The 16,396-nt window shown below is 37.1% G+C and overlaps 1 protein-coding gene across 1 annotated transcript; it reads left to right on the top strand.

Moving 5' to 3' along the window:
• The first annotated feature begins 3,874 nt into the window (after positions 1-3,874).
• Positions 3,875-15,200, top strand: LOC122084618 (splicing factor U2af large subunit B-like). The gene is made up of 13 exons (XM_042653012.1): positions 3,875-4,194; positions 5,435-5,664; positions 6,795-6,917; positions 7,720-7,787; positions 8,893-8,960; positions 9,052-9,096; positions 9,176-9,235; positions 10,842-10,902; positions 10,990-11,102; positions 11,251-11,685; positions 13,491-13,635; positions 13,832-13,899; positions 14,791-15,200. Exons 1-13 carry the CDS (start codon positions 4,072-4,074, stop codon positions 14,926-14,928), a joined length of 1,677 nt encoding a protein of 558 aa, XP_042508946.1. The 5' UTR covers positions 3,875-4,071; the 3' UTR covers positions 14,929-15,200.
• Positions 15,201-16,396: the final 1,196 nt, after the last annotated feature.

Here is a 16,396-nt window from a genome sequence, read left to right as displayed (position 1 = left end):
TTTTCATTGTTATAAATCATTGTAGGCAAGATGTTTGATAAAATGCCTAAGTGACAGTTGTAGTATATTTGGAAAAAATTTGCATGTATGAATGTTTCACTACATGGCATTGCTATAAGCCTAACTTTATTTTTTATTAGTGTTCAATGAATGCTGGACACGGGGGCTGTGTGTTATTTGGTAGTTATTACTACCTAAACCTATTTGCCGTGGGTGCTGCTTCTCATATCTTTATGGGAAAATTGGGGTGAAGACCTAGCCATTGCATGTCATTGGTGGAAACTGAGAATGTGCTCCATTGGCTGTGGGTGTAGTCATAATTAATATTGAGTAAATACTGAGTCCGACAGTGGGCATTACTTCGTGCATGTAGGCAACTAGCCGAAGCACGTATTTCTTGTATTGTGGATGTGTATGCTCGTATTTGTATTGTGGATTGGAGTGCTTGGCTGCAAGAATGGTGTGTACATCTAGTAGACATAGCCACTTAGTGGTGCAGTGTGGATGTGCATATGACTGTGTATGTATGAGACAGTGATTATCATGTGAGGTTTATGAGACAACTTTGGGTAGCAATACAGGTTATGTGAGTAAGTTTCATGCAATATAAAGATTTATCAATAGTATACATAACAGCTCTGTGTAGCATCAGTAGACTGTGCATGTATCTATTGAAGTGCAAATAGTAATTGCCACATCAGGGGTATAGCTGAAAAATGAAAAATGATTTGGCACACTGATTCACCCCCCTCAGTGTCGACCAGGACCCAACATCTTGGAGAGCTTGCCGTTGATGAATGGGATTCCCATATATTTATCTAAAGCTAAAGTTGGAGCGATTTGAAAAAATTCCTTGAATTGATGTTTAGTGGCAGAGTCCACATTGGATCTAAATTGGGATGTGGGTTTAGTGATGTTGATAGCTTGGTCATAAAAGGAACAATATTCTCCAAGTATATCATTAAGAGCATGAGCTTCCGTCATATCAACTTTCCATATACTATAAGATCATCTGCGAATGCCATATGGGAGATCTTTTGTCTGCCTCTAGACAATTGAACACCATGGATTTGTTTTTTTTCTTGAAGAGCAATAGCAGGCTTCTTAGAGAGGACCTCCAACAGATCACCTTGGTGAAGTCCTCTAGAAGGCTTAAAGAGAGGAAGTGTGGTTCCATTAAGAAGAACGTTGTACTGCGTAGTTTCCACACATAACATAACCCATTGAATCCATTGAGTATCAAAGCCATACCGAAGAAGAACTGCTAGCAAAAAATTCTATTCGATTCCATCATAGGCCTCATGCATATAAATTTTGAGAGACAAGAATGCTTTCTTCCTTTTTCGATAGATTTGATTTTATGAAGGAGCTCATTACATATGAGGACGTTGTCTTGAATATGACGACCTTTGATAAAACCATTTTGATTAAAGGAGAAAAGCTCCTATGAGAGGTCCAAGCTTGTTAACTATAATATGGGAGATAACTCTTATAAGTAAAGTTGCACATGTTGATAGAATGCAATTGAGACATGGAAGACGGATGTTCCACTTTCGGAATCAGAGCTAAAAAAGTCTGGTTCACTTGCATACTAAAGGTCTCAATAGTGAAGAAATTTTGAACACAGGAGATGACCTCATTGCCAGCAACTGACCAGGTTTTATGAAAGAAGACTCCAGGAAAGCCATTTGGGCTATAAGACTTGTGGTGGGGGCATAGAGAAAACCATTGCAACAATTTCAGCTTCAGAGATGGGTGATTCAATATGTCATTATCCACATAAGTAACCCTGTCACTAATAGGGTTGAGATAGTCATCATCTATTTTGTTGCTCTGAGAATAAATGACGTTGAAGTATTGTAAGAATGCATGTCCGATATCCTTCGCTTATGTCAAAGATAGTCCATTATGATTGATAGAGCGGATACAATTTCTTGCCCCTCTCTTCGTTATGGAGAGAAAAAAAAAAATATGGAGTTGCGATCTCCCAACTTGATCTAGTTTCCTCTTGATTTCTGTTGCCACAATATTTCTTCTTGATGTGTAAGCCTCTGCAAGAGGACCAACTGGTGTTTCTCTTCATCAAATCAACACTCATCACTAAATGAGGATGCACTTGTTGAAGAAAAGCAAGTTGACGGTTATTTTCATCAATTTTAGAGAAAACATTGCCAACCTCATTTTTATTCCAAACTTTTGGAGTGTGTTGGAGATCTTGACGCTTATTGCAATATTTGAAAGACATGGTTCTTTGAACTGAATTCTTAGATCAGACCAAAGAAAGACGATTCTAAAAAGTTGGTTCCAAAAGCCAAAATGCCTCGAAGCGAAAAGGGCTATGGACTCGGTGGTGCCAGACTGAAGAAAGACAATTCTCGTGAGATGTTTTTCTTGTATCAAACCTATGGTTTTTAAATTAATTTATTATTGGTGCCCTTCCCACCACTCTTAGATTCGTGTAATGTTGGGTTGTAGATTCATGTAAAACCATCTAAAGGCATCCCAAAAATGTGTTGTAATAGTTTGTCTCACAAACCTTTATTCATTGTCAACCTTTTTATTTTTCCCTTTCAAGATCCATTTGACATGTTATTGCCACCAATGGTTGGAATTAGTCGTAATTAAAAACCCTAGAATTAATGGTTTCAAAATGTTTGGAATCGAGATAAATCACTATTGAATTCAATTCAACCGAATTTATTCTAATTTTTAAAACCTTTGAGCTTGACTTCCAAGTGATGGAAACAAGTAAACAAAAAATCCGTATCAAATAATAATTAAAGAATTTCAAGTAAAAGATCGAAACAAAAAATACACCCTTAGGGATGAAGAGAATATAAAGCAATCACAATAAATTGAAATCTTTATTTTGAAATAGATACAAATTTTGAGAGAGTGATAGAAGAGGCAATGATGAAAATGGAGTTGCAATACCAAGTGGATTGAACTATGGAGGTGCGGAAAAGAGGACACAACAACCAATAAAATGCTAGTGAATATGATTCTATTACATTCTGCCAATGCATACTTCATCTTCCCATAGTTTGATCACCTAGACCCTTAAAATCATTGATACTCAGCAAGGGACCCAAATCATATAAAGCACTACTGTAGGAGTTACCCTAGTACACCACTCAAGTTAACATGTAACCTAAGTAGCAAGAAAAATGTACTCTCTATCTTCTTATTGTGGTCTTTTTCCAAAAGGAAACTGTTACCTATCACCCACATCGAATGATACATTTTTCTCACCATTGGGTTATGGATGCAATGGTGATGGGATAAAAAAAAGTACGAGGTTATTTTGAATATTCATCATATAAGGAGAATAATAATAAGCCTAGATGAGAGGGTGTTTTTAAAAACCAACCCCTTCATGTGCCACACATTCACTTACAATGCCCTTATTTATAGTTCAAAAACAAAAAAAAAGAAGTCTCTTTGTTACAAATGAAATCAACCACGACAAAATCAAGCTTGCTAACTACAAAATGAGCAAATTTAGGCTATACTTGGAAACCCAAGAAAAGAAAACAGTACAGAACTACAGATTCTACATATTTTTTCTTATGGGTTGGTCATTCGGGAATCAATAGAAGATTCTAAGCATAAATTCTGAAAATAGATAGAAAATACTGTAAATTTTGCCTGTCATGTAACAAATCTTGCAACAGACTTGAGATTTGGTGAGAAAAACTGGCTTAAACGTGTTTTTTTTTTTTTTTCGGGGTGGGCGTGGGCGTGGGCGTGGGGGTGGGGGTGGGGGAGACGGGGACATATGGGTCATTGTATCACCAAATTCTCCATTCTATCTCATTATCCAATACAAATCTAAAGAACGGAACGGCGTTTTATTTTATGAACGCGTTTTTGCTAACCCACCCCTAAGGCCCTAACAGTAGAAGTGCAGAACTGTATAAGTAGCTTAGCCGGCACGGCAACGAGGAGTTTCATACTTCTATAGTTCTATTCAATTAATTGGGGCGTGAACCTAATCGCTTCCCTCTCAGAAAAACGAGGATTTGCAGTTTTGCATCAAATACAAAGAGAAGTCGGAGAGGATAACCAAAAATGCCGTATTCTAGAGGAAGATACGATAGTAATGGCGAAGGGTTCGACAACAACAATGTGCAACCACAACAGAAGGATGGAAGTCTTGGCGGTCCAGACGGTTATAGCGACTCTAAATCCCTAGTAATTCTTGAATTCCATTATCTCTGTTCTTTTTTCTTTTCTTGTTATTGATCTTTACGCCCCCATCCTAATACAATCAAAAGATTTCGAGGGGATTGCGGTGCTTCGCTGTTTCTGTTGAATTGTATCTGAAACGTTGGTGATCCAACTGTTTTGAATTTGAACGCATTGATGATCTTTATTGTATGATCTGTTCTTTGGCAAATCAAAACAAACTACACGGGTTCTACCTGCACGAAAATTTTATACACAGACATGTATTAGTGTTAGGGATTCTGGTAAAAAATTTAGGGTCGGGGCTTTGGTTCTTTGCCCTGTATTTCAATACTGTTTTATTTATGCTGGTAAAAAAAATTGTTCTCTCAGTGACGCAGAACTATGTTTTCCTTATGATCAGAGAGAAAGTCTGTGTCTTCTGTGTCTCTTCTGATTTTAGTTTCAAACTTCCAGCACCAGATTCTTATACAACCTAATGTATAGATGCTGGTGGCCTATTTATTTTTCTTTTACACGCAATGTGTTGTAAATATCCATGGACTAATGCTTATTCTCCATGCTTATCAACCACCTAGACATGCAGGCACTTGTAACACATACATCTGTCTGTGTCACTGTTATTTGGTGCACACGGAAGATGGACTCTCTTATTGTTATTTGTTGATGCAATGCATTTAACATACAGGGCTATTGCTCTAAGCAATGGTACAAAGGTTTGGGCTGCCAGGGAAAATACCTGGGTTCAAGTCTTGAGGGCAGCCACTTTGCGCAAAAATGTCAAAGGTTAGGATTGACTGCCAACTCATCACTCCTACGACCCTGCTTTGGCGGGACCGACACTGGGTAATGGCTCTTTAATGTATTTAACATACATGTCCATGTACCAGTCAAATGTGTGTATGTTCATCTAATGTTCAAATTTTCCCTTGTCTTTTTCTCCTTGTTGAACATACATGTCCTTGTACCAGCAAAATATATGCTTATCTGAGAGTAAATCCCTCCTTTCTTTTTATCCTTTTTTTTTTTATTGAGTTCTCAATTAGCTTCCTCCTGGACAGTCATACGGGGAAATGGAATTGGTCCATCAAATCGTGCATATGAAACTATTGGGTGTTATTCTCTTCTTCTTTTCCTTGTTGGATCTTCATGCTTATTATATATCATTGAGCGATAGAGCATAATTTCTTGACTATTTTTCATTTCCTTACTGAAGCTAAAAGATTAATGTCTTTATTCATTGCAGCATAGAACCCATGATAATGGCTGGGAATATTTAAGAAGCAAGGAAATGAAAAAAATTAATGGGAGGGATAAAGAGAGGTACAGGGACAGGGAGCGGGAAAGGGAAAAGAAATTTAACAGAGATTCTGATCGCCACTGTGTAGACCACAACAGGAAACAGAGGGACAGCAAGCACTGTGTTCAAGACAAAGATGATGATTATGATCGTCACCAGAGCCGAGATTATGTAAGGTATGAAATGAGTCAAATGACTAGAGTTTGCAGCTATTTTTCAATTTCATATTCATTTTGATGGTGTAGTTTAATTCTTAGTGACTGAAGTTGATGGGATTTTTTTCCGGAGCACTTCCTTTATGCTGCTGACATTTCATAGTTATTTAGTTAATTGGAAGGAGTCATCTATGCATTTTACTGAGTCGCTTTGCTTGTTTATTTGTTGTGTCTTTTTTGTAGGTTGGATATCTGTTAACAGCATAAATTTAGGAAGTCCATGATACAATTCTTCATTTTGATTCATTAATGATTTACTTTTCTTCACTCTCCAAGAAGACATGTGGAGCATAATCATCAAGGTGAGCATTAAGGAAAAATCCTTGCTACTTGATTTAATGTCCATGCAAAAAGATTGAGATATGTGAGGCACAGCTTCATGCTGTGAAAAGTGGGGAGCGTGGGGAGCATGGCTTCCAAAATTTGGTAAAAAAAAATCTTCTTGTACAAAAGAAAACTTGGGAACGGTAAATGTCTTATGTTTCTGCTACATGATATGTCAGATCCATCGTCTCACTGTACAGTTTCAATAGGATCCAGTTTGCTTAGAGAAACTCGAGAAACTCGTGTCGAATGTATATTTTTATTTACTAATAAAACTAGTAAAAAAAAAATATATATATTTATGCACTATTAAAAGTAACATTTGCAGTTGTCTCAATTATTTAAAATTGTTGTATATTTTGTGTGTGTATTATTTTACTGTTTTTCATCAAAATCCATTCTTGTGGGGTTTAAGGGTTCAACTGGAGGCTTACATGCTTAATGGGATGTTTGCACCACAGTGCTTGAAAACCCTATTTCTGTAAGGCTATTATAACTCATAAATTGGGTATAATATTATTTTTGAGAAACTATCAGGCTAATTTTCCAAATATTTTCTGATGTACCTAGAAGGGTTTGTATCATGACGTGTAATTTTTCAGGTGATTATGACTTCATACATTTAGGTTCTATATTTGGTAGGTCTGGTTTTATTATTATAGTTTCATGGATATCTCTTTTTAATCCCCTCTGTCCTGGCCAGTTAATGATTGCATTGTTGTAGCTGTGCTTATAATGATTTTTTTTTTGTTACAATTATCTTGCAGGCATAGAGACTATGATCGGGATGTGGAAGGGTGGCACAAGTGGAATATATCTCGATCTTGGTCCAGGGGTAGATCTCATCATAGATCAAGATCTCAATCTCCTTCTCAGTCAAGATCAAAGAGGTAAGAGATACATCTCCTATTTGATTCATTGCCGAAGCAGGTTGAACATGGAGCCATCACCCAATTTAGGCATAGGTTATCCTCAAGGCTTCATTTTGGACCTTCACTTACCTGTTGTGCACTATTAATGCAGAATATTGTTTGACAAGGGGCCACTGTTAGGATTTTTGTGCTAAGTTACATTACAAACTGGTTTACTTAATTTTAGATTTTGTCACCCAATTTTGGCTGGAAAAAACATGGTTACTTCAATCAACATAATGGGGGTAATTTTTTGTATGCTCTTTATGTAAGGTTGGTACAGGTTGGGTTCTAAAAGGCCCTTGGGTTAGCCCTGCTTTCATAGGTTCTGTGAGGGGTAGATTGGATTTGGTCCTAACTTTTGGCAGTTCTGCACAAATTTGGCACCCTGATAATTGAAACTATAACCCATGTCTTCATACTAGCAGCTCCATTTTTTTAGACAATATCTGACCATATGTCTTGACGGTGGTCCAACGTCCTCAGCCTCCATACTTCCATTTTCCAGCCCAACTGCTGGTTAGGGTTGTCGATTGTTCTCCTTGAATGCTAACCCTCCATCTGAAACTTGATGTCACTTAACTCCTTCCAAATAATATATATTTTCAACTAAATAGGGGAACTGTAACGAATGATAATATGGCATCAGTCCCATACTCAACTGACCTCATTTTGAATGGAACACTGTCATCCAATGTACTTCCATACACTTAATATTTCATATTCAGATTGAAAAAACAAATTCCTTAGTGAACATGACTAATTTTAACTTGTATTGCAGCAAGCGGGTGAGTGGTTTCGATGTGGCACCTCCAACAACTGCATTGATCCCAGGAACTTCTGCTACAGGTATGTAACCTTTATTTTCTGACTGTAAAATTTGATTATTGCCATATCTGTGTTTGTGGTTTGGCTTGGAGTGTGAAATTTCATGGTATCATTTGATGAGCTATTTTCATTCTTTTAAATTAGGGGGGAGTAGAAATGTTACGACCTGTTCATGATGTTTCATTTTGATACTAGATTGTTTCTCTGCCATGTGGGAGACTTGGATCAGCATAAGTGCGTCCATAGGATACAGGACTTCCCACTTGTCTCACTGGTTGGATTTCAGCCTGAAGCCAAGCTTGGGAAGTGGTTAAAAAGTAGAGTCTAAAGTTTCATGAAATTACGAGAACATCTCGGAGTAATGGTATTTCACTATTTTGTACTTCTTCACAACGGACATGATTTTAAGACACTTCCAGTACTTGCATTGGATTGAAACTCAAACAGTGAGATAAGTGCGGGCCCTCTATCACTTAAACCCACTCAAACTGAGTTGTCCTTTTATTCTGTTCGTGCTTTTGTTATTTGGTTTTTTTATTGTTTACGTTTGTTGCACGAAGGCAATAGTGGCTGCTTCTCCCACTTTTTGGCAGAATATACGAACATCCCCTCATTTGCTTGATGGTTTATTCTTCTTATTTTGTTAATTTTGATTACAATAGTAGGCATCATTCTTGATTTTGTCGAGTTCATCAGGCTATGTATGGTAGCCAAGAGAAGAAAAGGAAAGAATGAAAAGAAAAAAGAATCTAGAAAAGAGAAGAAAAAAAAGAGTAGAAAAGAGATGAAATGATAAGAAAGGAATTGTTTTTTTTTATTTTCTTGTGTTTTAGGTAGGCAAGGCTTATTTTTTGGCAGCAAAAGAAAACTTCACCATTTCCAAGGTGAATTTTGAAATTCAAAAAAGAATATTCTCTTGGTTTAGGACATACCAAACACAATGAGAGAATTTCTTAAATCAAGAAAATAGTGCAATTTTTGTACTTCTCTTTTCTTTTCTTATCTTGCCTACCAAACACAGCCTCAGGGGAAATGAGAGAGTTGAATTTAGCTGAATTTTATCATTAGTATGGTTTTTTTATTTTTCTGCATTTACACCACAATTTGATTTAATTAGCATTTGCAGGTCAATTGACTTGGGCAATTCCAACCGCTCCTGCAATGTTTCCGAATGTGTTAGAGTTTACTGGACAGGTAAGTCTATTTCTTCCATGTTAAATTGATATTTGATGTTGATGCCTCAGCTCATTTAAATTCTTATCCTATGCTTTTGTTCATATGCCAGTTTGGAAACCCACTCTTGATGCATCCTCTGGCAATGACTCCGCAGGTATGGTGTATCAGTTGTATTTTGTGTGTTGATTCATTTGATGTCTAGTAATTTTAAGATTTTCTTTTACTGTTGTTAGGCGACAAGACACGCTCAGCGGGTTTATGTTGGTGGCCTTCCTTCAACTGTGAATGAACAGGTTATGTACATCCCTATCAAACTGTAGTCATTTCATATTATTGGACTTGTTTGTTAATTATTGTTTATACTGTGAATTGTTGTTGTATTATGTTAGAATTTTTTTTTTTTTGGTGAATAATTTGAATTTCTTTTTCATTTTTCTGGGATAACAATTGCTAGCTCATAAACTTTTAGCATTTATTTTTGTAACTATAATATTTATAGGGGTGGGCTCTGACTGCAAGTCAGGTAGAAGGCATTCCACGAGCAGGCCTTTTTTTTTTCCTGCTACATGTCAGTGTCTGGTGGGCCCCAATGTTTGTGAATATGCCATCCATGTCTTCAGCAAACAATTTTGATTTTCAGCTCAGTCTATCAATGCTATGTATTAGGAGAACCTTTTTTTTTTTTTTGGATGAATGAGAATGCTTTAAAATTGTAGAAAGCTTACTTTGTTTGATGAACAGGGCCCCTTGAAATAAACGAGGGGAATAGGCCCATGCATGGTGGGACTATCATTGAGATAGGCCTCCAACATGTGTCCTGGGATGACTGAATATCCTGTTCATTTGGCAAACAGTGGGTCATGCTGCAGGGACCCCAGTAAGCAAAACCCTTTTCTCATATTATAAAATGAAGTATGCCATCACTTGGAAGCATGGTTCAAGGAAACAGATTGTATTGGTATCGACCGAGCAAATCCTGATCCTGTGGAAAATCCCGTATCGATAGATCAATATGGACCAAGGGTAAAAAGGTTAAAAAAAATAACATTTTAAAATGAAAACCAGGGGTATTTCTGTCCAATCAGAAGGATCTGGATTGGTATCGGCAGAGACTGATCCTGTTCCTGATTCTGACTTCTAAAACCATGCTTGGAAGACCCTACTAGGCTGTGTTTGGTAACTTTTCTGTTCCAGAAATGACGTTTCGTGTCAAAAACGGAAATTTCAGTTTCTGTGTCAGAATGCCTTTTTTTTTTTTGAACGAAACTGGAACGATGGAACTACCTTTTGTCGTTCCGTCAATTCTTGTTTCTACCCAAAAAAAAAAAAAAAACGAAACACCCCATAAATGCACCAAACGCTTTATTCCGCTTTTTCGCTCCCATAGAAGGAAAAAACTTCAGAAACCTTTTTCTGGAGAGTTACCAAACACAGCCTTAGAGTCAAAACTAATTGGGATTTTACATTGGAGGCTTTAATCTCTGGAAAGCTTACATTTAAAGTACTGAATTTTGGAAGAAAATTGGGTGTTTGACTATTCTTCCGGGAAATATTGTTGGGTCCCTTCAGAACCTATAATATTTCCTGCAACTTTTAATGTATTTTCTTATTATATACCAAACTTTAGTTGCGAAAAAAAATTTATTTCTTTGCTTATAATTTTCACTTTTAGGTTCTACATATGATTTATTTCTATGCAATTTGTGGTGTATTTTCTGTGCATTAACTTCATTGTTGAACCTGTTGCTGCAATATGCTTTAGGAAGTGTCAGAATACTCCACTATGGCAATTTTTTTTCCAACTTTGATACAGATAAGACTTATTGATAGCTTCAAAATATACTTTTCCAAGTTATGATGGTTGGTTACTGATTCTCTTTTACCTCATTTTTGCCTCAGTCAGTGGCAACCTTTTTCAGCCTTGCTATGGCTTCTATTGGGGGAAACTCTGCTGCACCAGGTATGTAGTCCAGTCACCCCTCATCCGGCCTTTTTTCTTATGATTGCTTTGAACTGATGAATGTTGGTGGTGTGTTTTTTTTTGCAGGAGATTCTGTTGTCAATGTATACATCAACCATGAGAAGATGTTTGCTTTTGTAGAAATGAGGTCTGTTGAGGAGGCCAGTAATGCAATGGCCTTGAATGGTATTCTTTTTGAGGTAGGATGTTTTTCTCTCTTTTAATTATCCATATGGTGAGCATATCCGGCAATAGAATAGAATAGAGTAGAATAAAAGACAAAGTGACTTCATTGTTTACGTTGACTTAATAGTTTGACTTGCTTGTGCTGTTCCTTGTGTTTAACAGGGGAAACGAGTGAAGGTGAGTAGGCCAAGTGATTACAACCCTAATATTGCTGCAGCCCTTGGGCCTAGTCAGCCCAATCCCAATCTGAACTTAGCTGCTGTTGGATTAGCATCTAGATCTTCTGAAGGACTTGAGGGTCCCGATTGCATCTTTGTGGGTGGGATTCCACACCATATCACGGAAGCACAGATGAGGGAGCTTCTAGAATCCTATGGGCCTCTGTGTTGTTTTGATCTTGTTAAAGACAGGGAAACGGGGAACTCTAAAGGCTATGCATTTTGCATTTACCAGGATCTGTCGGTCACAGATAATGCTTGCAAATATCTCAATGGCCTAAGATTGGGAGATAAAACTCTTACCGTTAGGCGTGCAGACCAGGGTTCCTCACAGCCCAAACCTGAGCAGGAAAGCATATTCATACAGGCTCAGCAGCAGGTAGCAGAACTATTTCCCTTTCTATATCCATTTTAATTTCTTGAATAATGGAAGTTCTAACCATCCGATTTTACACCATGCTGTTTCCCTTAACATTTGGTAGAAAGAACATTCAAAAACCTGATGAAGTCCTCTAGGTTAAAATTTCCTGAATATAGGACATCTAAGCCTCTCAAATCTTCAGGTTTGTCATAATACCATGTCAACATATTGAGACCTTAAGTGCAGTCGTTAAGCCCTGAATATTCCTGGTTCTTGCTTCTTTTATGTCTAATACGTTAAGATGAAATTAAATCAGTAGTTCTTGTGGTTTATCCTTTTAATGGAAAAAGAGTTCCCTTACTACCTTTCAAGGAAATAATTGAAAAAGATCCATTTCCAAATAGGCTGGTTTGTTTCAAAATACTATTATTTGTAGGAACATGAACTTGTTCTAAGAATTTTACACGACAGCTAATTTGGAAAGGTTCATAATGTTTTTATTCTTCAAGAATGTCTTGCTTTAATTAACTTTTATTTGATCCGATAATTTGGATTTGAGCTAAGGATGTGAATTTGAAACCGAAACCGTTTACCGAGACCGAACCGATTCGTTTACATCGAAATCGCAAAACCGTTTAGTAAATGGTTCGGTTCTGGTTTCAAGTTTCAGGCCGATTGGCTAAACAGGTTGAAACCGAGCTGAGCCGTTTAACCCGTTGGTTTCAAACCGAATTGAAACCGTGAAAACCGAACCGTTTAAACCGTTTAAACCTATCCGATTAACCCGTTTAAAGATTACAAAAGGTGGTTGCAAAATATCATTAGTATCTCATTTGATTCAAAGATTGAGTGCTGCAAGCCTTTAAGTAATTCTAGAGCTATCTTGCTCATTGTTTGGAATGCCGATTAAATTAATCCAACGCACTAAGTAGAATGTATACTGATAAAAATGCAATTTTTGCTTATACCATGGCATATTAAATATATTTTTTCCAATATCATAACACATTATTTAGGGGGGGAGAAGAAGAAAATCCTTGTTGTAAGCATTACTTACTCACTTGTTAGATGCGTTTGAGACTATTTTCTATCAAAATATTTTCTTTTGCTTAATTTGGTTGTTTTAACAAAACATAATGGTTTGCATTTCACGTTCTCAAGATTGAATCGTTTATTACCAAAAGCAAATTTTAGTAAACATGCGAATAAACTAGCAAACCGATTGCTAACCGTTTAGAAACCGTATGGAATAAATCGAAACCGAAACCGTTTAAAAACCGTTGAAACTGAAACCGTTTAGAAATCATGGAAATCGAAACTGTTTACTAAATGGTTGCGGTTTCAGAAAGCGTAACCGTTTAGTAAATGGTGCGGTTTTGGTTTCAGCCAAAATATATATGAATCGAACAAAACCGAATCGTTTAAATTGAAACCGAACTGATTAACACCCTTAATTTAAGCACATAAGTGATTGACATTTTAATGTTTTGAAAAGGTCTAACAATTAATTTTCAACTACTTTATTCTGCAGTTTTTTGAATTGCGCATCATGGTGCTTGTCTTATTACAATTAGCATTTAGAAACGATGTTATTTTCATTTTTCTTCATTTGCTTCATGTATAGCTGTCAGTAATTTCTTGGAAACAGTCTCTCCTGTGAAGCAGGGGGTAAGGCTGCATACATTTGCCCCTTCTAGACTCTGCAGCAGCAGGAGCCTCATGCACTGGGTTGTTATTTATTGCTGTCGGTAATTTATTAGAAGTTGAAACTAGTTTGAAATATAAGTGGAAGACGCTTAATACCGACTTCTTGCCTTCTGTAGATGCTTGCTTTCCAAGGTGCTATACTACCTGCCAAGGCTACCAAGTTTGTGTGTTTAACTCAGGCAGTCAGTGCAGATGAACTAAAAGATGACAAGGAGTTTGAAAACATATTGGAAGAAATGAAAACAGAAGGCGTAAAATATGGTGAACATTCATATCTCTAATCTCTGTGTAGTACTTTTTTAAGAGCTTTTTGTACCACATTCTGCAATGGAGAATCAGGCCTTACCACATACAGAAGATTTATATCATATTCCCATAATTATCTCCTCCCACCCCCACCCCCCATTTTGATAATTTGTGATCACTCCCAATTCTAATACGAGTTTTGCCTTTGCAGGAAAACTGGTGAATGTTGTCATTCCTCTTCCAGGACTGAACAGCGAGTTATCTACAGGGGTTGGGAAGGTTTGTAGAGTGATTTTTTATTGTAAATTGTTTTGAAATATTGTACATACACTTTTCCAATACTTCTCCGCAGCCATCTCGCCTTTCTATGATGAGGTGTCATATAGGGGTCGGTGGTCAAACCCATATGGCCCTACCTTGGAATAGGATTGACCAGGAAAGATGGGATTGACAAGCTCTGCATGGAAGATGCCTGATCAATATCTTTTAGTTCCCTTGCAATGATGCTGCCTCTTACCAAAGATCCTTCGATCAGGATCTTTTGCTTGCTCTCCTCAACCAACCCCCCAACACCCCCCCCCCCCCAAAAAAAAAAAGAAAAGAAAAAGGGGGCCCCAGTCCTCATGATGTTCAAAAGGAACTTAGTGGCTAGTTAGTAAAGCTCCCCAAGTTTTGACCTATGTGACACTGGATTTGGATATTGGGTGGGTCTATGTTAGAGGACTTCATTGCCCATCTTAATGGTCAAATTTAAACGCAAAATGAGTATTCTATTTTGTTAGACTTACATAAAAAGTTTTGTGATTTTACACGGATGCCACTTACCTAAACTATTACATATTGAAGGTTAGTGGTGTTTTTTGCAATTTTGTGAACGTTTGAACCTTGCTTCATCCCCATTGTTTACTAAATCAGACCAAAACTTGACTGATGAGTCGGGCGTGAAATCCTATTCCTCTGACATGCACTTGCCCATGTTTCACCTTTACTCATCATGTGGCAACTTTGTGAACTCTAGAGCTCATCAAACTTTGTGATTTTTGTAATTGGCATTACCTTAAAAGAAAGGGAAATGAGCCTCTTTTCGCACCCGGGGGGGGGGGGGTTGTTGGACAGCTGTAATACTGGCTGCTACTTGTTTTGATTGTACTTGTTTATCCTGCCTCACAGGTGTTCTTGGAGTACGCTGATTTAGGAGGAGCCATGAAAGCCCGGACATGCTTGAATGGAAGGAAATTTGATGGGAGTGTGGTCATGGCAGACTTTTTTCCGGAGAACCGCTATGTGGAGGGAGATTATGGCGGCTAGTTGCTTTATGAATTTCTGTACTTGCCATTTTAAACTCACTTTTCGTTCACCTCCTACTGTACTGTGAGATATGGTCCGAATACATCTATCCTGGAAAAAGAAATAGTCTGTAACTCTATGCTGGATTTTCTTTTTTGTGAGGTGTGGGTTGGTTTGGCTTAGATAAGAACATAATTTTAACTGGTGAAATATAGGTGTGATTCTGTTAGCCAGTTTTGATAGTCTATTAGTTGAACTGCATTGTTTTTCAACAAAGAATGTTGTTGATCTGATGATGTTCTTAGTTCTGGTAAATTAATATATATGTTCAAGGTTAAGGAAAGTAAAACAAGAATTTCAAAGATGAATTGAAATAAAGTAAATTCAGGCCGGGCTAGGCTGGCCTAGGTCTTAACCCAGGCCCAGGGCGGACCAGGGCAGGTTTGGGCCGTCAAGGTCAAAACTTACACCCCTAAAATGATTAATAGGTGTACTTTTTCTGCACCCAGAAAATAGAAAATATCTCTCTCTCTTTGTTTTTGGGGGTGGGGGGTGTTATAATGGTACTTTCACTAATGTATTTATTAACACATGGCTTTGGCATCTCAAAAACATTATAAAAGTGAGGTCAGAGAACTTAAATGTTTGGCAGCTAGGTCATTGCCAAATTCATGGAATATATTTACATCATAATGTAGTTATTAATTTGGAAAAGCTAATCTTTTTGGGATTTACTTGGACAAGTGAACTTTAGAATTAAGGAGAAGAAGCATCGTAAATGGGGAATCATATCATCATATGATTGAAACTGGCTGTCAAATTTATCACGTTGGCCATATGGTAAATCCATCTTGTTTTCCTTGGACAAGGGCATACCAATGATGATGGGATGTCCTCGAGCTATAATCAATAAAGAAAATCTTTTATTGCCATGTGGTGCAACCCTCTCCAGTGAAGCAAAAGATTTGATTCCATGATCTATTGGACATTTGATACCTACAAGTGTCATCAGCTGCATTCCAACAAATGATATAGATAACCTAGAAAATATCATTTGTTGGGAATATTTTATAATTATATAATAAATCAAACGGGGAATGCATTCCAACATGCATATACTTGGATTTCCATATCATAAAATATGAGTTTTTACGACTTGGAAGATTAATGTGGTTATCGGAGGTTTCAATACGTCGGTTTGAAACATTTTTAATTAGTTTCACCAGTTTCGATGTGAGAATGAGTGAGTTCAAAACATGATCCGATAAGGGTGCATTAGTTTTGGTTTGGGTTCAGTTTGGTCTCTGCTTCTTATTTGTTTCCCTAATCGATTTGAGTTTGATTGGATTTGGTTTACCATGAAAATGCATTCATAAGTATGGAAAAAATGTGTTTAATTATAAAATTTGAGCTAGTACCAGGTTATATCAGCTCGGTTTCTGTTTTAATCAGTTTTTTTTTTTTTTAAATCGGTTTGATGCAGTCCGGT

This window comes from Macadamia integrifolia, chromosome 7 (genome assembly GCF_013358625.1).
Source record: "Macadamia integrifolia cultivar HAES 741 chromosome 7, SCU_Mint_v3, whole genome shotgun sequence".
Classification (NCBI taxonomy): Eukaryota; Viridiplantae; Streptophyta; class Magnoliopsida; order Proteales; family Proteaceae; genus Macadamia; species Macadamia integrifolia.
The sequence above is the reverse complement of the archived record's forward strand: the minus strand, read 5'-3'. Positions and strand labels throughout refer to the sequence as shown.

What these genes read in the sequence shown, in the direction of transcription:
- LOC122084618 (XM_042653012.1), top strand. Translation starts at nt 4,072, where the DNA reads ATGCCGTATTCTAGAGGAAGATACGATAGTAATGGCGAAGGGTTCGAC. An exon ending in ATAGCGACTCTAAATCCCTA is followed by an intron (nt 4,195 to 5,434) that starts GTAATTCTTGAA and finishes TATTCATTGCAG; the next exon opens with CATAGAACCCATGATAATGG. An exon ending in AACAGAAGGCGTAAAATATG is followed by an intron (nt 13,636 to 13,831) that starts GTGAACATTCAT and finishes TTGCCTTTGCAG; the next exon opens with GAAAACTGGTGAATGTTGTC.